A 20,846-nucleotide genomic window follows, 5' to 3' on the forward strand; every position below is an offset into this window, starting at 1 on the left:
AACAGCGTCAAGTTTTAAATCCACTTGTAGCTTACGGCTTATTTGAATGCGGGTTATGTTTTGTTGTAATTGAGTGTACGGAAATAGTATTACATCTCGACATCTTACCATCTTACCATATTCAAAGAGTCAACCACGAAAACATTGTCAAGTCAATCCGTTTGTAACTTACCCAACCAACTCAAGCAGTATCAGTATGAAAACAACCAAGCATACACGAGTCCATAGAATCGCTACAATCTAAAATCCATAGCAAGTTCGGTTTTAGGCATATACCACCAACTCGTCTTTTTTGTTCAACTGTAAAAGTCGTTACTATACCACAAGACAAAGAGATTACTATGCGATATATTTTGTAACACAAAAGTAATTACCACTCGGTGCAGGTGATTTGAGATTAACATAATATGTTTGAGTATACGAGATTTGAAAGTCTGATCAACGTATAGTTGCGACAATCGAACGCTGGTGTTATATCGAAAGTTACCATTCTGTAAACATAAGGATTGATACATTGATGTGCCATATGCAATAGTTGATCATGGCTTGATTATTACATTATTTGCGTTAATTAGACCCGGCGTTGTGGTAAAGGTTATTATGACAGCAACAAACTTTTCAGTACCGTTGTTATTAACATATTGAGTTGTAAAACTATGCGTGTCTGAAATGTTCTTGAATGGAAAATTATTCCACCTTGGTACATATCACCCTGCGTATCGCGGATATCAGAAAATATTTTACAAATGTAATTGTCTCCACTAACCAAGACTAAAGATGAAACAACAATTTCCTTTGTTAAACAATAACCGGCACAATACTTTATCATCGTAATCAGCAGTGAGAATTGAAACACTTTCGCACATTACCCGGTGTCAAGATATCACACTAGGTGAATTGACATACCGCCGCTTGATTAATACCTAATCCATTCGCACCATTTCACATACTTTGATCATTACAAAAGTAAATTGGAATATGTTTGCTAGATGCATTCAATTCAGTTAGAAATGTCTGGTACACAACAATCGTAATATCAAGGAAGTACTTGCTACGCTGTAATCCACTTAACGTGTTTTGCATTGTTGTTCATTTGTAGTATTGACTCGAGTTGTCCTGCTTACTATATTTAAATGTAAACTCACCCGTCTTTCAACAACAAACAATGATAAAAAGTACACAAGCAAACACAACAAGTTTTACTTTTGTAGGACACTAATTATTATTCCACGCATCTCATTTCATACTAAGTGTATATGAAAGATGTTCATGGTACACGAATATATTCGCTCATGCTACGAACATACGCAATGATTGGTGACGCTTTCACACTATTTCGATTTAGTGTAACAAAAACAACAACAACAATTTTCACTCTCTTGACTTATGAAAACAACAGACGAACCTTCATTCAATATTTTGTTTTTTTTGTCAACTAGTTACTTTTTCATGAGACCCCCACTACTCTTACAAAAGTACGAAAGATATTTACATCACACAAAGTAATCAACTTTACTCGATATTCCCATGCTACGAACCTGTACAATGATTGGTGACGCTTTCAAACTGTTTCGTTACCTCAAGACCTTTATTGTCTGAATGGTTGTTCATGTATCTTATTAATCAAATAGTTCAACACACAACAATAGTACGAACAGAAACATCAGAGTTGTTTACACAAAAGTTTGTATGCGTACAGTATGCGAATACCATGTGTAAGTCGAGCGCAATTGTGGTATCCATCCAAGTTTAGTTAACACAAGATTGTGGCTCAACAACAAGCGATGTTGGTGCAACAACAAGCAAAGCATGACGAAGCAATGGCAAAAGTCATGTCAGAACTGGCGCAATTGACGCAGAGGTTGAATCCCGGTGCGTCAATATCTGAAGCGACCGCTCCCAAGTTTGATTCGTTCATCAAATCAAAGGAGAAGTAGGACAAATATCTGCAACGATTCAACCATCACCTTGCGATTTACGGCATTTCCAACATGGAGAAGAAAAGAGCGTGTCTACTCTCATGGGTCGGACCTGAAACATACTCGCTCCTACGTAATTTGTTTGGTGCTGCTGATGTCAGTGCGCATACCTTCGACGCGTTGACATTCATGTGCAAGCAGCCAGGTACGAATTTTACAATTGCAAAATGCAACCTGGACAGTCGTACGCCGATTGGATCGCAACCCTACGCGGAATCTCCAAGGATTGCAACTTCACATGATCAAGAGAAGGCTGTGATCAGAGCTACGTTGATGAGCTAATGCGCGATATCATCATTAAAGAAACGCCGCACGCGGGTGTGAGACGGCATTGTCCAACACAAACCAATCCATCCCTTGACGACGCTCTCAAAGTAGCCGCAACATACGTGAGAACGCTGGAAACTGATAGGGTTATCCAGGGCGAGAGTAGCAGTAAAGACACTTCTATCGTCAACAAGATGACGGGAAGTTATCAGAAGGGGAAAAAACCTTCCAAATCCATTCAAGGCAACTTCCCGGAAAGACTGAAATCCTGCAGCCGCTGTTTCATCGATCACCAGAGAAAAGACTGTCAATATCGACATGCAGTATGTCAGAAATGTGGTCGTAAAGGTCATATCAAACCTGTGTGCATGTCTACCAAACCTAGTATCACGCAACAGGTCACATCCGTCAATTTCCGCTCAGTGCCGCTCCTCTCCTTCGACATCGATCAACTATATCGACGCGTAGGAAACCAGATCTGGATCAACTCCAGCATCAACGGCATTCCGTTGCCGACACAGTGGGACACTGGTGCACCCTCCGCCATGGTGGGATTGACTGGGTACAAAACTTTGGGCTCTCCCAAACTCTCAGCCCACCATTGCTCTTTCGTAGCGTATGGCGACAAGCCACTGAAAGTGAAAGGTATTTGCACTGTAAGCGTGCAGGTGGGTTCTGAAGTTCGAGTTGGCTTAAAATTGGTAGTTCTCGACGAACACCGTGGGCAAAACATTTTTGGTCTCGATTGTGTGGGCAAAACATTTTTGGTCTCGATTGGAGCGATGCTTTCTCCATGACCGCAAGTGAACGTCTGCTTTGGATGCAATTTCCTCGCAGATGGTCAAATCGCAATCATGTAATACTATTGACATTTCTGATTCGAACGACAAATTGGTATCTTTTCAGTCCAAATTTCCCTCCCGTTTTCTCTAATGTATTAGGACGATGCACCAAGACAAAGGTGACAATTCACTTGAAACCTAATGCCAAGCCCGTATTCAACAGGCCACGTCCTTTGCCTTTCGCAAGCCAAATCGCTGTTCAAACCGAATTGAATAGATTAGTCAATCAAGGTATTCTCGAACCAATCAATTACAGTGATTGGGCAGCACCAATTGTTGCCGTCACTAAATCTAATGGATCAGTACGCATTTGTGGTGACTTCAAAGCATTGAATCAACAAATTCAGATAGATCAACATCCCCTGCCGTCCTTGGATGAAATTCTTCGCAAGTTACAGGGTGGTTGTATCTTCACGAAAATTGATCTTGCCGATGCTTATTTTCAGCTAGAATTAGATGATGATGCGAAGAATTTGTGTGTCATCAACACACAATTCGGTCTATTCCGTTATCGAGTCGCATCTAGTCCCGCAAATTTTCAACGTTGTATTGATGCCATGATCGCCGGCTTACCCGGTGTTGCTAGTTTTATCGATGACATAATCGTTACTGGCATTGATGAGAGAGAGAGAGAGAGAGAGAGAGAGAATCTTTATTCATATACATTACATATCAACATAACACTACAAAAATGTAACTGTGAAGTGCGACATGCAAGGTAGACGGGAGGCTCGATATGACATAGTCTTCAGAGCCGAGCCACCCGGGACAGGAGCAATTTTCACAGTCGATAACTGATGAAAAAAAAAAAATTAAAATAAAAAATTAAAATAAACCAACGAACGAACGATAGGAAAAATAAGACACAGTATCATGGACCAATTTGAAACACAACACAAATACAATTTAGCGGTAGTTAGAGATAAGAGAATGAAAACATTGTTTTTTAAAAGCACAAGAGTCTAAATTGCGGAGATTAGGTGGCAGTTTATTCCAAACATTGACACCAATAAAACTGATTGAATTTTGTACTAGACTGGTAGAGTGGTGTTGCACAGACAGAGACAAGTTGGAAGAAAATCTGGTATGATGTTGGTGGGTATCTGAAGGTATCTTGAACAGATTATCAAAATATAGTGGCAGTTCACCCTGATGATAGCTATGCATGAATTTCATTACCTCAAATTTGAAAACGTCTTCCACTTTCAATATTCCAACGCTACGATACATGCTATTACAATTCTCATATCTAGATTTCCGACAGAGAATTCGTATGGCTCGGTTTTGCAAGACTTGCAATTTCTGCAGATGTTTTTTCGCAGCAGGTCCCCAAACTAGGATCCCATGAATAAGATAGCAGTGAATTAAGGCATAGTAGACTGATCAGAGAGTTTGATGAGGAATTTAATTTTTAAGGCGATAGAGAGCCCCGACACCACGCGAGATTTTAGTTTTTATATTGTTGATATGATCAGACCATCCGAGTTTATCATCAATGATAATGCCAAGATATCTAACAGTTTTATGTGTATCAAGATGTGCGTTATTTACTATAATTCCACTGCGATTGACTTGTGTATGAAACACGAGGGTTTTGGTTTTGGAGGCATTGAGCTGAAGTTGGTTAGATGCCATCCATTTTGACACTGTCGATAGCTTAGTGTTAATGTTGTCAAATGCATCAGATAAATTTTATAACTAGGCTGGTGTCATCAGCAAACAGTGTGATGTCATTGTCAAATAAATGACCAATATCATTGATGTAAATTATGAACAGCAGGGGCCCGAGAACTGATCCCTGAGGTACACCAGTCTGTATGGGTAGTAATTGTGAACGCGTTGTTCCAATATGAACAAATTGTTTCCTATTATTTAAGTAAGATTCGAAATACATTTTTGCAAGTCCACGTATACCATATAATTCAAGTTTATCAACTAGTTTGGAATGATTGTTACAGTCGAATGCCTTTTTCAGATCTAAAAACACACCAGTGGCAACATTTTTAGAGTCAATGAGCTCATATATCCTTGAGGTAACCTGTAATATAGCTTGAGAGGTTGTTTGGTTATTTCTAAAACCATATTGATTTTAGTTTAAGAGATTCATAAGAGATTCATTTTATTGAGATAACTGTTAAGTCTCTCAAATAATATTTTCTCAAGCAGAGTGGCAAACGGTGACAATATCGAAATGGGTCGATAGTTGCTTGCGTTGGTTTTGGGATGAACGCGATCATTTTCGCAACTTATCGCTACTCTCTGACAGGGCTGTGGAGTCGGAGTCGGTGGAGTCGGAGTCGGAGTCTGGGTAATTTTCGCTTGATGGAGTCGGAGTCGGAGTCGTGAAAACTATAATAGCTGGAGTCGGAGTCGGAGTCGGTGGAAAAATACTGACAGGAGTCGGAGTCGGAGTTTGTGAGAATGACCCTGACTTCGACTCCGACTCCGACTCCTACTTCTCTATCATGAAAACATTTGCTTTCAAAGAATTTTCAATATAATTTTTATGTACCACCAATCACTGTTATTAATAGCCATACAGATCACGTGCGGCAAGCCCATGGCACGCAGGCCAAATTTGGCACACGAGAAGGTTGGGTGTGGCCTGTGAGGTAATTCTCGGAATTATTTATGACATCAGGTACAATTGCAAGGCCAACCAAAATTTGATTAGCATGACCGCGAAATTTGATGATGACTAGAACAACAGTTCTGACGCATTGACGTATCCAGGGGCCAGCCACATTTATCCCAGATCTTCGTATATGACCATAAAGTAGAATGTTTCATAGCTGATTTATTTGACTTGAAAATTTTCTCTGTACTTCGCGTGATTCATTGTCACTAGATTTCTTGCATTCAGTAGGCCTATTTGAGCCCCCTTCTGGAAATTATAAATACATATTATTCACAGAATTGAGTCTAACTATATTCGCAAAAAGGAGATACGGCTTCGCTTGTGCACTCGCAGCGAGATCGTCGACAAAACATTTGCACAAAATGATAGAGGCATGTTCACTGATACCGTCGATTTTGCTATTTCTAAACATCGAATAATCCTGTCCTTGCCAAATGAGCCCAGTGGTATACAAATGCGACCCCCAATGTATTTCAGCAACATATTTATTGATATAATTCAGGCATTACATTGCAAAAAAATTTCGCGCTTCGCGCGACAAGGGCCTGATTGCGCACTGCACAGTTGCATGACATATTATCAATTTTAGAGCGTAACTATTGATTGCAATGTTACCTAATTCGGTTTGCTCCTATCGGACGACTAAAACAAGGTTATCAACATTCCAGTTGCCCGCGCAATGGTTCGTAAATCTCATGTTTCCCTTTGGCCGACAAAGTTGCCCTCCCCTGATATAGATAAAATTAGACATTACTTACTACATTAATTACAACTCGGTTGCACAGGGGAAGAAAATCGCAAAATGCGTTTTCGCGATGCAGTCGAAATTGATGCAATTCTTGGAATTATACCATGATACTGTGACAGAGCAAACGCATCGGCTGGTTTTGTAAAATTGTAAAAATGATGTAAATATGACCAAACGATGCTTCCCGCTTGACAAAATGAAAAATATTTGTAGTGTAGCTTAGCCGTTTGGGTCGAACAAATGATTAAGAAAGACTGCATGATTAAGAAAGACTGCAAGTCCCAATCCTTGAATACTTGATTAAGTACGTGTAGACTAGACATAGGCTATGGTCTTTGACTACTTAACTAAATTCCATTTATGACCAATGTCTATTAGTAGTTAGAGTGTGTGTGCTTGTAATCAGGATAGTGTGCAATGACAAAATTAGTAAGTTCAATCTCTTTTATTAGTTGCTACCTCATACACAAGAGCTACACTTGGATTTTTTATCTACATTTTATCATACATTATTGGATATCTGCCATATTTGAATGATTCATATATTTCAGGATATTAGAGAGTCCACGTTATAAAAACTTGAAAAGGGAAGGATATTTAGCAAATCTTTTTTCATGTTAATTGCATAGTGGATAATTCGAGCTGTTCCACAATGAAACAATTTAGCATGCCACCGTTATTCATATGTTTGAATATGTTTAATGGTTGTATGATAATAATTCAACCGACAATGTGGCATATCATTTTCGAAGTAAATTGGTAATATTGCTGGAGTCGGGAGTCGGAGTCGGTACGTTTAAAGACCCAGGAGTCGGAGTCGGAGTCGGAGTCGGTACGTTCGAAGACTCAGGAGTCGGAGTCGGAGTCGGAGTCGGTATATTGAAAATGTGTGGAGTCGGAGTCGGAGCCGGAGTCGGTGGTAACATTTACCGACTCCACAGCCCTGCTGTGAACCGCGGAGGCCGGCGTAAGTCGGACCCGAAGTCGAGCTTTACAGTCCGACTCGAGGGACATGGATATATCCCTTTGATGAGCACAAGACTCATACGACGGCAGTGTGCCGCCGAGATATTGACTCGGTCAATGTCGACATCGGACCGTAAGGCCGGTGGATCCCTACGTGGATGACCGATATTCGGTCGAAGGTAGAGTGTGAGCCCGCAAAGGGACAGCCGTTAACAGTATTTGTTGATATAACGGCATAACGGTGAGCGAGTATAACTGCTAACCTTTTCTTTCCCAGATATCACTAATCCGTTAGCAGACATTAATTATTAGACTGTTCTGTGATGACTTATCCAAGGTCAGAAAGCAAGGCGTGTGCGTCCTTGGGATTAGTATAAGGCTCCCAGCCCTCTCCAGACGGGCTGGGTCCGAGCACTATGCAATTGCATAAGTGTGAGAACTGCAGATTGTCATTCCTAACGAAAACGGGTTTGGCACTGCATAGAAGGAGACGGCACCGGAGCCTGGTCAACTCCGAGATGCCTGACGTTGCCCCGAGCAAACGTCCCCGATGGAACCCGGAGGAGGACCGCCTACTGGCTTCGGCTGAGGCGGACCTTATCGAGTCCGGGAAGAAGGTAGTTAACCGAAGCAAAGAGTTAACCAAATCACTGCTCGGAGAGAGATCTCTCGATGCTGTTGATTGCCGCCGGAAGAACGATGAGTACCGAACCCTTTTAAGGGACATAAGAGTGAGGCGAGCACTCGAAATTCAAGACAGGCGAATATCGGATATGGAATTGGCTACGGAGTCCTTGGACCCGATGCCCCCTATTGAAAATGTTAGTGACAGTGAGCCAACCGCCCACACCCTAAGTGGCGGATCGGACCGAGGAAAAAGTGTGTTTACACACCTCGGGTCCTTGGAGCCCTCGACCCGTAAGGGTACGAAAGATAAGGGCGCAGAAAGTGAACTTGACGATATCATCGTGAAGGAACCCGAATGGCAGGACCTGGTGTCGGGTCTGGACAAGCAAGCGGAAATACTCCTAGCTCGAGTTGAGGCAAAACCCATCACGAATACCTGGAACGCAGAAAAGCCCACTGGTAAGAGGCGACGCGTCTCAGTACGTACGCAAAGAAAGATCCACTTTGCCAAAACGCAGAACCTCTACAAACGCGATAGAAAGGCCTGCGCAGGGTTTGTCCTCAACCGTGGCTGGGAGAAAAAGCCTTCGTCAGTAACTCCGAACAGAGAAACGATGCTCAAATTCTGGGGTGACCTAATGCGTCGCGAGGCAGAAACGGACGACAGAGAGGTCCCAATACCTGAAAAGGTACACTGGCGTTTACTGGATCCCATTTCAGAGGCTGAGGTTAGATCCATTGTGTCTTCCTCCAAACCGTCGGCAGCAGGGCCGGACGGAATGAAACTATCCAACATCAGGAAACTGCCGATAACTTGTCTGACGAAGTTATTCAACTTGTGGCTGCTCAGTGGAGTACTTCCGAAACCCTTTCGAAGGGCTAGGACGGTCTTAATACCGAAAACGCTAGAGCCTAAGGCGCCGGGTGATTATCGCCCCATCACGATTGGTCCGATACTAGTCCGCACGTTTCACAAGATCCTGGCGTGGCGGCTGAGCTTGGCTTTAAAGCTTAATCCTATTCAGCGAGCGTTCATCCCGACCGACGGGTGTGCAGAGAACGTGACACTCCTAAGTGCAGTAATAGCGAAAGCCAAAAGCTCATTATCGGACCTAAACGTGGTCTTCCTCGATCTAAGGAAAGCGTTCGACTCGGTCAAACATGACAGTATTCTCAGGGCGGCCACACGCCTCGGCGTCCCGGAACCTTTTGTTAGGTATCTGGGTAGTTGTTATGACGGAGCCTCGACCAATCTCTACGGGGAGGAGATCGTGGTCAAGCGCGGAGTACGTCAAGGGGATCCCCTGTCTCCCATACTATTTAATGCGGTTGTCGATGAAGCCCTGTGCAAGCTCCAGAAAATCGGGCCGACCATAGAGGGGGAGGTGGTCAGTGCCCTCGGCTTTGCCGACGATGTGGCGCTGCTAACAAGATCAGCGGCCGGTATGAAAGCGCAGCTGAAGACATTCCTATCGTGTCTCAAGCGTGCGGGTCTTGAGGCCAACCCTGCAAAATGTAGGTCACTGGTCATCAAGGCCGACGGTAAACGCAAGCGGTGGTTGATCGATACTTTGAACCGCTTTGGAATTGAAGGTAAACCCATCGACGCTCTGGGGCCAGAGGAGACCTATCGGTATCTTGGTATCGAGACGGGAGCCGACGGCTGCGAGGCGAAGGTGGGCAAATGCTTGGAAGAAGGGCTCAAGGCACTGTCTGATGCCCCTCTCAAGCCGCAACAGCGGCTGTTTCTGCTCAGGAATCACCTCTTCCCCAAACTAACGTACGGGTGTTCATTGGGGAAATTGAAACTTCATCTGCTAGCCGCATACGACGTGAAGGTAAGGAGTGCAGTGCGACGTTGGTTGCATCTGCCGAGCGATACACCGACTCCGTTTTTCCATGCGAGAATTGCGGAGGGAGGATTGGGAATTCCGTCTGCCGAGAGTCGGCTGATCCTCCTCAAGCGAGCCCGGCTTGAGCGGTTGAGAGATAACCCCGACCCGGTTGTCTAGGCACTGGGACATGGTGAGCATGTCTCAGGGGTGCTTCGGAAGCTGGGAACTCCAAAGATCAACGGGGAGCCGGTAAACAGCCTACCGGCGGCAGATGAGACGTTTGCCGGCTGGCATCACCACACGCTGGATGGAGCCGGCCTCAAGGAAGCGAATGAGGTCCCAGTATGGCAACAAAGCTGGGTCTCTGATGGATCGTTCCTGCTCAACAGTCGGGACTTTGTTGAGGCCGTCAAGGTCAGAGGCAACCTCCTGTACACGAAGAGCCGCGGAGCGAGGGGTAGAATTACAGCGAGCCCCTTTTGCCAATTTGATCTATGTAAGGGAAATTCGAAACCAGAGACGCTTGGACATATCAGTCAGTCTTGCCCCGAACTGCATGGCCTCCGAACCATCCGCCACGATTGCGTGCAGAAAGTGATCGTAGATAGTCTCAAGAAGAATCGGTGGCATGTGATTGAGTGTCCGCGTATCAAAATTGATACGACCTACTGCAGCCCAGACATTGTCTGTTGGCGGCCTCCTAATGATACTGCCTGGGTAATAGACGTTCAGGTCACCTCCGATTCCAAGGCCGGAGAGAACGTCCTACAACGCGCCCACAATACCAAAGTGACCCGGTATGCCACTCGACCCGTCATTGAATGGGTTAAGGAACATACGGACAGGATTAACGTGAGAGTAACCTCTGCCATCCTTTCATGGAGAGGCTGGCTGTTGGTCGCCGGAGTCCCTTGAGGACCTGATAACCTTGGGGTTATCTAAGAAGGATATTAGACTGGCTACCGTTCGGACCTTGTCCGCAACGGCACGTTTGGTACAGCTGCGCTCCCGAGTGGGGCGTAGGCCGGATCAGACTGAAGCGTAACGAGAACCAAGAAGCACAGGTCGAGGGGGAGGCCAGTGCGTAGCGAAGGGAATAATACCGGAAGGGACCATATGCCGCGGAGTCAGAAGGCGATAGACTCGCCCCAATCGATCGACCCTCACAGCGCTGGTTGGTGAATTATGCCGAAGCGGCATCAGTAGCAAATATTCGAGTAGGGGTGCGAAGCCCCAGTGGGCTCCCAGGCAGTGGCTGGGATCCGCATCAGATGAGGAAAGTCGGCAGAGGGGGAAGTCGATACGATAAGGGAACCACTTGGATGTGGCTAAGAATATGCTTGACGGGTAAGTATTGGTGCCGTGACGGTACTTGAGCAAATGCCGGATCGGCACCAGTAGCAAATATTTTGTCTGGGGTGAGACCCCGAGGCCCCGACCTCTTGGCTGGGAGTCCGTATATTGTGTGCACTCGGCTGAGAGGTCGGGTGTATACGTATGTGTATATATTGGGTCACCTCGGTGGCTTGATCGATCAACGCAGTGCCGCTTCGTGACTGAGCGTCAACAAGTCGACAATGGAGTGGGAATCGTCGCGGACGGCCCCTCGCCTGTGAATGCCCCCGCGGGCACAGTTCGAATGTCAAGATCAAGATGAGCGTATGCTCGAAGGTAAGTGGTGAGTATGAAGACAAGGGTCCCACATGGAAGTGGGCAGGAATACCAAATGTGTCCAGGGCGAGCCGAATCTTCCTCCAAGCCTCATGAGCGCAGCCTACTGGGTGGGGATGAATTGCGTTGAGCACAACTATGGTGGTACTGCCGCCATAGAATATTAAATTCGAGAAACCATGACTTAGCCTGACCTTAGGTCCCACGGGATACGGGCAGCAACGGAAAAGCCACGCCCGGAAGCTGGTGATTGACCGTCGGCGGGCCAGACTCCCTTCGTTGAAGCGCAAAAGCGGCCCTCGTGTGCGCACCTGGGCTGGGGAATGGTGCCGTTTAGGCGGTTGGTACGAAGTGGATCGGTGATTCAAACCCGAAAGATGGTTAGCAGTAGGGGTCCAGCAGAGCCCCGTGACTTCGGTCATGAACTCGGCACATAAGTGGTAGTCACTTTGACGGTGTAAGGGTTTGGCTGGGAAGATTATTGCGCCGTCTCAATATGGGGAATCAACCCCCGAATGTTTGACGACCACTATGACTAGCCAAATGCCTCGTCATCTAATTAGTGACGCGCATGAATGGATTAACGAGATTCCCTCTGTCCCTGTCTGCTATCTGGCGAAACCACAGCCAAGGGAACGCGCTTGGCGAAATTAGCGGGGAAAGAAGACCCTGTTGAGCTTGACTATAGTCCGACTTTGTGAAGAGACACGAGAGGCGTAGGATAAGTGGGAGGCGCCGCCGGTGAAATACCACTACTCTGGTCGTTTTTTCGCTCAGCGTCAGGCGTCAGGCGGGGAGTTTGACTGGGGCGGTACATCTGTCAAAGAGTAACGCAGGTGTCCTAAGGCGAGCTCGGCGAGGACGGAAACCTCGCGTGGAGCAAAAGGGCAAAAGCTCGCTTGATCACTGGTTTAAGGTCTAAGGTCACACGCATAATAATATTAGATAATTGCTAACCAATCACAAGAAAACACGTATATCTATAGCCTGTCGATTTCCGCTCGTCTGTATAGGCCAAAAACAATCAAGACGTGGCGTACACAAATATGAACTTTCCATGCTCCGCCTTATTACGTGCCGAGAAGTTCTCTCGTACTGGAGTTCCCATCACGATCCGTACCTGCTTCAATACATTTCTTTCGTTTTGATTAAAACATGAAAATGTCAAAAAAAAACCGACGAAGTTTCATTTAAATAATGTTGCGTACCACTGAAATGACATAGTTTGAAGTACTTGATCAATAAATTGATTCGATCTTGAATTGACAGAATTAGATTTGGCCTCGCGTAATAAAGTCTGGCGCACAGTACCTGCTAACTAGGAGAATGTCGCGAGTAAATGGGATGAAATAGTATGTGCAATATTCTGAACTTTATTGATGATTAGAAATGCAGATTCGTTCCAAGCATGAATTTGCACAATAATGCTAATACTATAGCCTACATCAGATGTTTGTAACGCAGATCTCGTAATGATCACGACGTCACGGCTTTGGTCGATTGGTGTCTTCTATTTTATTCAGATTTTTAGTCGTGTATGGATCGAGACATATAGTATATTACGGCTAATACACCTCTACTCCAGTTCCAGGGGATGCAATACTTGGTTATGCCTCTTTCATGTAACACTGTGTCTGTGTGTACTTTATGTTGTATCAGGTAGTCAAGCACCCTGTTGGACACAAAGGATTCAATTTGACTTAACAATTCAGATTTGATAACTAGTTACCGTGGCCATTGTTGGAACTATTCTCTACAGTACAACAGCTCGACACTCAACCTCATCTTTTTGTTTGGGTGTCGGTGTAAAACGGGAAGCGGACAAGGGACAAGGCAGAGGCCGAAAGGCTCCAAAGGCGGTGATATAGAACGGGCAAAACGGACAAGCGGCAAGCCGGAGGCCGGAAGGCTCCCCATAAAAAGCGGTAATGAACGGGCAAACGGACAAGGGACAAGCCGGAGGCCGGAAGGCTCCACATAAAAAGCGGTAATGAACGAGCAAATGGACAAGGGACAAGCCGGAGGCCGGAAGGCTCCACATATAAAAAGCGGTATTGAACGGGCAAACGGACAAGGGACAAGCCGGAGGCCGGAAGGCTCCACATATAAAAAGCGGTATTGAACGGGCAAACGGACAAGGGACAAGCCGGAGGCCGGAAGGCTCCACATATAAAAAGCGGTATTGAACGGGCAAACGGACAAGGGACAAGCCGGAGGCCGGAAGGCTCCAAGTTAAACTCGCAAGAGTACGCGACGGCCATCTCTATGGACCATACGGAATCTCGGGACTCTCGGAGAAACAGTAAGTAGACGGGAATTATATGGTGGGTCTTTTACAGGTGTATCGGTCTTCCATACCTAAGAACCTGTTAAACACGTGTCATGCTTTCGAGACATATACCTCCAGGCTGGCGAGAGGCGAGAGTCCTACTGGAAAGAACACAAACCACAGCTGGCTTTTACTGTGGACTCTGCGGAACCCTTTACACCACCGCCACTGGGCTGGGTCTTCACAAGAGGTCCAAGCACCCGAACATATTTCATGCCGAGGCCGCCGGGAAAGCCGCGATTCGCAAGAAACGATGGTGTGCAGAAGAGGAAGAAGTCCTCGCCGCAACCGAACTCTCGATAGAAACATCAACTGGGATGGTTTCTGCTGAAGCCCTACGTGCAAACTTTCCGGGCTCAAGGTCACTGGAAGCCATCAAATGCCGAAGAAAATCAGCGCGATACAAAGCTATTCTGGTGAGACTAAGACGAACGGGAATGCCCAGGACGAGCACAATACGGAACCCGGGGAACGGACAAAGTCCGCAAGAATCCGATCACGAGTCTGACACGGAGGATACCTGGGACCGACTAATTTGTGACGCACTTTCGTCTGAGGCCAAATGTACCTTGTCTCAGGACAGGGATCGTGCAGGTGAACTGCTCCTTGATAGCATTATCACCCGGCAACTGGAGGGTGAACAACTGAACACCATACTGGAACAGCATGCAAAGGCTATAGCCAGCAAAATGGGACGGTCATGTACCCCCAGGAAATGGACGTCTCGCTCCAAAAGGCGTTTCGGATGGGGACGGTTGCGCCCTAAAAGATAACTCAGACGGGAACAATATGCTGCAGTCCAGAATTTGTATAAAAAGGACAGAGCGGCGTGTGCGAACTATGTGCTCAAAGGCGACTGGCAAACAAATCGAGTTGGGCGGGAACCCTCGCACACTGAAATGATCCAGTTTTGGAAAAGACTCTTCCAAACTGAAGCAGGCTCCGATACTCGAGACATATCGGACAAAGCAGAAACGGATTGGGGGCTTCTGAAACCTATCACGAAGACTGAAGTCGAAACAACCCTGACTGGATTGCGACCGTCAGCAGCAGGGCCAGATGGAATAAAGGTGAGTGCGGTTAAACAACTTCCGTCGTCCGCACTCATGAAAATGTTCAACCTATGGTTGTTGAATGGGGCTCCGCCAAGCCCGTTCAAGCATGCGCGTACGGTGCTTATACCCAAGATAGCGAGACCGACGGAACCGGGACACTACCGTCCTATCACGATCGCGTCGGTTCTGATCAGAACCTTCCATAAGATTCTGGCGAAGCGCATGACGAGGAGCTTCAATCTAAATGGAATGCAAAGAGCGTTTCTCCCTAAGGATGGCTGCGCTCAAAATATCATCATGCTGGATGCGCTCTTATCTCAGGCCCGCAAGAAGAGAACAGGCCTTTGCGTGATGTTTTTGGATCTCAAGAAGGCCTTTGACTCGGTCAAACACGACAGTATCATTCGTGCGGCTCGACGTATGGGGGCCCCAGGACCCCTTACGAAATACTTGCAGAGTTGCTACGAACGGGCGACGACAAACCTCTACACCCACAAGATCCGGGTCACGAGGGGAGTCCGCCAAGGGGATCCGCTCTCCCCCGTCCTCTTCAATTCCGTTATCGACGAGGCGCTCACTAAACTGAGGAAAATGGGACCGAAGATTGGGTCAACACCCATCCCAGCTCTTGGCTTTGCGGATGATATTGCGATTCTAACAGAATCGCTCGTGGGAATGAACAGTCAGGTCGGAACTTTCCTTGGGGACCTGGCACAAACGGGACTGAAGGCAAATGCTGAGAAGTGTAGGTCGCTTACAGTGAAAGCCGACGGAAAACGGAAACGTGTATATGTGGATAAGCGCACAGTGGTCCGGGTCGAAGGCCAGTCCATCGAGGCAATGGCTCCGGACGAAACTTACAGGTATCTCGGTATTGAGATTGGACATGGTGGATCACTGTCCTCTATCGGTCATGTTCTGGGCAGGGGACTGGAAGAGCTTTCAAAAGCCCCCCTAAAGCCCCAGCAGAAACTACCTCTCTTGGTTAACCACCTCATACCAAAGGTCGTGTACGATGGCACACTGGCAACGGATACAAAGGCGAACTTGGTCAACCTAGATCGCCTCATCAGAGGGAAAATAAGGAAGTGGTTGCACCTCCCTCGGGACACGCCGATCCCTTTCTTCTATGCAAAAGCACAGTCTGGAGGCCTGGGAGTACCTCCACTTGAAAGCCGCCTGGTCCTCCTCAAGAGACAACGATTCCTAAAGCTTCAAGACTCAGAAGAGAGGACGATCCAAGCACTAGCGCGATCCGGTCATGTGCGATAAACCTTGGAGGAAACGAAACTCCCCCAAATTCGGGGACAAAAAGTGCAAAACCTCGCTGAGGAAAGAGGTGCCTATGCGAGATGGCTTTATGAAACAATGGACGGATCGGGCCTTCGCGAAGCGGACCGAGCCCCCTGGCAGCATTGGTGGGTACCGCCATGTCTGAATTTATCGAAACTTTAGCCAGCAATCATGATTTCGGAAAACCGCTAAAGGAATTGCTCAACAATGCGTCATATGATACCTACCAGGTACATCTTGGACACATACTAAGTCAGGTTCAGCCGCTGTGGGTTAGTCCGGCTAATCCCGAAAACGAAGTGACTCTAAGTCTCGCTGATTGATGTTCACGAACGGATCAACAACCTGGATCAAGTACTTGACTATGAGAATTCACCGTTTTTTCAACGGTACATCGAAGTTATGATAGAAGCCGGGAATGCATTATATCTGAACGGCATTCACCTTTTGGCACTGAGTTTCCTACTGCGAAACAAAAACAAGTGGGCAGGTAAGCTTAGGGCCCATATCGACAACGAAGAGTTCAAAGCAAATGCAACCACTGAAAACCTTGCAAAAAACTTGTATCGTGGATATGTCATTCGTAAAGGCATGATGTCATTCGTAAAGGCATGAATGACACAACGCATGTGTCTCCTCAACACTCCGCACCGGCTACGGTTACTTCTCCTGTCCTGAATGCGGCTGAAACGGTTCCGATACTGGTTCGTTCTGATACAGAGACGATCGAGGATGCTATTCAAAGTGCTTCATGCGACCAAGTCAATGCGCAGCATGATCCGGCTTCTCAAAATATGGTCCAGAAACCGAGCCAATTGCTGGAACTTTTGTTACAAAGACAAGAAAAATAGGCACACGTAGTGATAGCATGCAATGTCTTGCTTGTTTTACTTACTCTTGTTCGTCTTTTTGTCGTATGTTGTGGCTTTGTGTTGTTAGCGTATGCTTTTTCGTTGCATGTTCTGGCTTCGCTGTAATCACGTTGTCCGTACTAATGGCGCTCATTTTCTTTCCAGAAAAAAATAGATATGTCATTTAATTACGATAAAGTTGCGTGTCACTTACGACCTATGCAATATCCACAGCGATGCCGAAGCTTCCGCAACGTCGCTTCCGCAACGTTGAACTGTCGAAAACTAGGAACGACAAGCTCGTATCACACGAATCTAACCAAAGGTATGTCAGATATTATCTTTTCGCTCGCTTCATTACATACTTGTTTTTATTTCCATTTCGCAGGTTTTCACGACGTCCGCTGATGGCGGCGAACATTGATGGTGACCAAAAGTTAAAAACCTTGTTTTCGTCTTCAAAAGTAAGACGGTTCGTATGCTTCTCGCTTTATTCCATAGGCAAGTATCGTTATTCTGATGGAACCTCTATTTCTAGATAATCGTGCGTTTCCGTGCAGGAGACCTCGTCGGAATTGTCGTTGAATAGTTCTTTACCGATCTTTCAAGTAAATTGTTCGTTTTCAATATATCGTTATCATTGTGTCCTTTGTCTCTTGTGATTCTTTGTCATGATGCGTCGAAATAGACAGTTTCAGAAGGGAGCGACGGTATGTTAAACCTTACCGGCAGGGTAACGTCTTATTATAGCTACCGTGCCCGAAAGTTTTGCGTATCGTCTCACATAGTTATCGTTTACACGGTTAGTAACGTGATTTCCATATTTCCATACGAACAACTTGCAGGTCATATAGCTTCGTGCAAAAGCGATATGGTCTACGAAGTCATACTTATTGATTCACTTGTGCGTTGACAGAAGGCAAAATACTTCGACGGAGGAGCGGATAACGTCTGAAGTGTACAAATCAGGTGTGACGTGCTGACGTAGATAGTATCGACAATAGGGCAAAATTCAGCGCAGCATAGTTCAAAGTACACCCATACGACGCCGAATTTTTCCATATTGAATCACGTATTTGTCATTGTATGATCGTCGAGTTCAGCGCGATGAATAGCGATAGACCAGGACTCTAGGAGAAGCGTATCGTGTCTTATGCGTATACTGAACGACGCGATCGACCGGAAAGTCTGCCATGGAATGTAGTTCGACGATTGGGTGCCACAAACAGACATCCCATGCACCTCGGGCGGGCTGGGAGCGGTTGTGACGTCATAATGAGTAAAATCCGTTATTAATTGTCACAGCGTTAAAAACTCATATGGTCACGCGCTCGAGGTCTCTAACGTTTTGCGACCGTTCGAGTAAGGTCTCGTTTGGTCACGAGTCCTTAATACTATATAACTTTTCTGACCCCGGCATGTTCCCGATTACGTAGAAAGTTCGATACTATATAACTTTTCTGACCCCGGCATGTTCCCGACTACGTAGAAAGTTCGTTTTGGTCTCGTTGGATAGCTATCAACAATACAAGGAACTGTTTTCGAAATTGGGTTGCTACCGCCACCTGGTGGTGAGAAATTTTAGGAAAGGTTTCGAACGCGATTTTGGCCCCGTTCGAAAAGGTAGCGCCGCCATATTCACGTCGTAGGTCAACGGTCATGTGCATCACGCACCTGAAAAAACTCGTAACTGTACCGCCATCCAGTGGCGAAAAATTCAACGAAATGTTTCGAACGCGATTTTGGCCCCGTGCGAAGAGGTAGCGCCGCCATTTCCACGTCGTAGATTAGCGGTCATGTGCCCAACGTGCCTTGAAAAAATCGTATCTGTACTGCCACCTAGTGGCGAAAAATTAAACGAAATGTTTCGAACGCGATTTTGGCCCCGTACGAAAAGGTAGCGCCGCCATATTCACGTCCTTGTTTATCGGTCAAGTCCCGTATCTCGACATATATCCGGATTTGGTATCCGGTATCCGGCTCCGAATAAATTCGTATTTCTGTTTTTCTGAGCGACTGGCCGACTCAATATTAAAGCGCTTGAAGTATTTCTGGCTTATCCGGAATTTTACTCGGCCACGTGGTCATCAGCGACGGGAACCAGACAGCGACGAGCCACAAGTCGCTCTAGCGAAGTCTCTCGTTCGAGGGACATTTTTTTCTTCGGCCGTCTGGCGTTGGGCGCGGACTCTCGTTTTGCGATCATTTCGATCGTGTATCGCGTTGAGGTAGGAGGTATTTGCGTAGCAGCGTGAGCTCACAGAATTGTAGCGTTAGCAAGGTTGTGAACAACTGGTGTTTTGTACGAGTAGATGAGCGCAAAGACTGCTACAGTGGTTAGGTACTTTTATAAAGCGATCGCATCGTGAATGATCTCTGCTCATTCGATTAATCTGCGCACTAATGCGCCGTGTCCGTTTGTATAACTCTTAGTGTTTACGCCGTGTTTTGTGATAGGTGACAGTTAATTTTGGAAACTAGCTGCTAATTTGTCGGTTATCGCAGTGTTATAATTAGGACACAATATATATAGAGAGTTTACGACTCTGAACAATATTTTCAAGACTGGCCGACTCAATAATAAAGCGCTTGAAGTATTTCTGGCTTATCCGGAATTTTACTCGGCCACGTGGTCATCAGCGACGGGAACCAGACAGCGACGAGCCACAAGTCGCTCTAGCGAAGTCTCTCGTTCGAGGGTCATTTTTTCTTCGGCCGTCCGGCGTTCGTCGCTGACTCTCGTTTTGCGATCATTTCGATCGTGTATCGTGTTGAGGTAGGAGGTGTTTGCGTAGCAGCGTAAGCTTACAGAATTGTAGCGTTAGCGGGGTTGTAAACAACTGGTGTTTTGTACGAGTTGATGCGCTCAAAGTCTGCTTTTCTTTAATAACCTTTACATTGGTTTTCGCAGATCTCTCTTACTGCTATATACCTCGAGCTCGTACTATCGACAGGACAATATCAGTAGTTATGTCTCTCACCGGAACAGTGCTGGTTGACCCGGATGTGGACGCCGCAAGAGAACGAGCAATTGCGCAGCTCGAAGAGAGGCAACAACGCCGTAGAACCGCCGCTAGCCGTTTTTTGTAGCAGGAGCGCTACCACCGCGTGCGGACGACGACCAGTCATTGGAGTCTGGCCAGAAGTTGGGCCAGTGGATACGCAGCGGTGCTTGGGACGAGTGTCCTCGCTGCGGATCGGCCCGATCCAGGCCGATGACGGAGGCTGCGTTACGAGGACGATATTCGGCTGCTGCCAGGTGCTGTTGTCAGAGCGGCACTTATCACGTCCCCCTTTTGGCCGATTGGCCAGTGGTTATTCACGGACTGACCTATCAAGATATGCAGGTGTTATCGTTGTACAAGATTTACTACGGCTCCACAATTAGAAGGCAGCACGGCTACAAATGTAAAGATGGACCCGTGTACGCAATCCTTAAAGTCCAATCCGTCACAAGCGACATAGCTGCCATTTCGGATGAAGACCGCCGGCATAGGCTGACTTTGGCCTATGAATATCTCAGGGCCTGTCCCGAGAGCGCCTATGGACAATTTATCCTTCGCCATGAGAACGGCACGTTGCCTGCGAGGCTTAACTGCGACAAACTTTTCAGTTTTAAGTTCGTGGAAACAGCAATATGGCCGATTCTTTATCCATTCCGCTCACTCTGTGAGACTTCCATATCGGATACGGGATCACACAAAAGCGCGAAAAGATCTTACGTTTTGAAGTTGACGTCTGGCGT

The 20,846-nt window shown here is 46.4% G+C and overlaps 1 protein-coding gene and 1 long non-coding RNA gene across 2 annotated transcripts in view; both read left to right on the plus strand.

Moving 5' to 3' along the window:
- LOC145454299 (uncharacterized) overlaps positions 1–18,056 on the plus strand; it is a 202,321-nt gene extending 184,265 nt beyond the window's left edge. The window contains exons 2-3 of the mRNA XM_080332293.1: positions 17,662–17,709; positions 18,018–18,056. Coding sequence (XP_080188419.1) covers positions 17,662–17,709; positions 18,018–18,056 — 87 coding nt within the window. The remainder of the gene's footprint in view (positions 1–17,661; positions 17,710–18,017) is intronic.
- On the plus strand, positions 16,981–17,643 carry LOC145454200 (uncharacterized). Its single transcript, XR_013920074.1, has 2 exons — positions 16,981–17,426; positions 17,490–17,643. It is a non-coding gene; the product is annotated as an uncharacterized LOC145454200 (long non-coding RNA).
- Positions 18,057–20,846: the final 2,790 nt, after the last annotated feature.

This window comes from Botryllus schlosseri, chromosome 13, assembly GCF_051294905.1.
Source record: "Botryllus schlosseri isolate E-star chromosome 13, Bs_hap1, whole genome shotgun sequence".
NCBI lineage: Eukaryota > Metazoa > Chordata > Ascidiacea > Stolidobranchia > Styelidae > Botryllus > Botryllus schlosseri.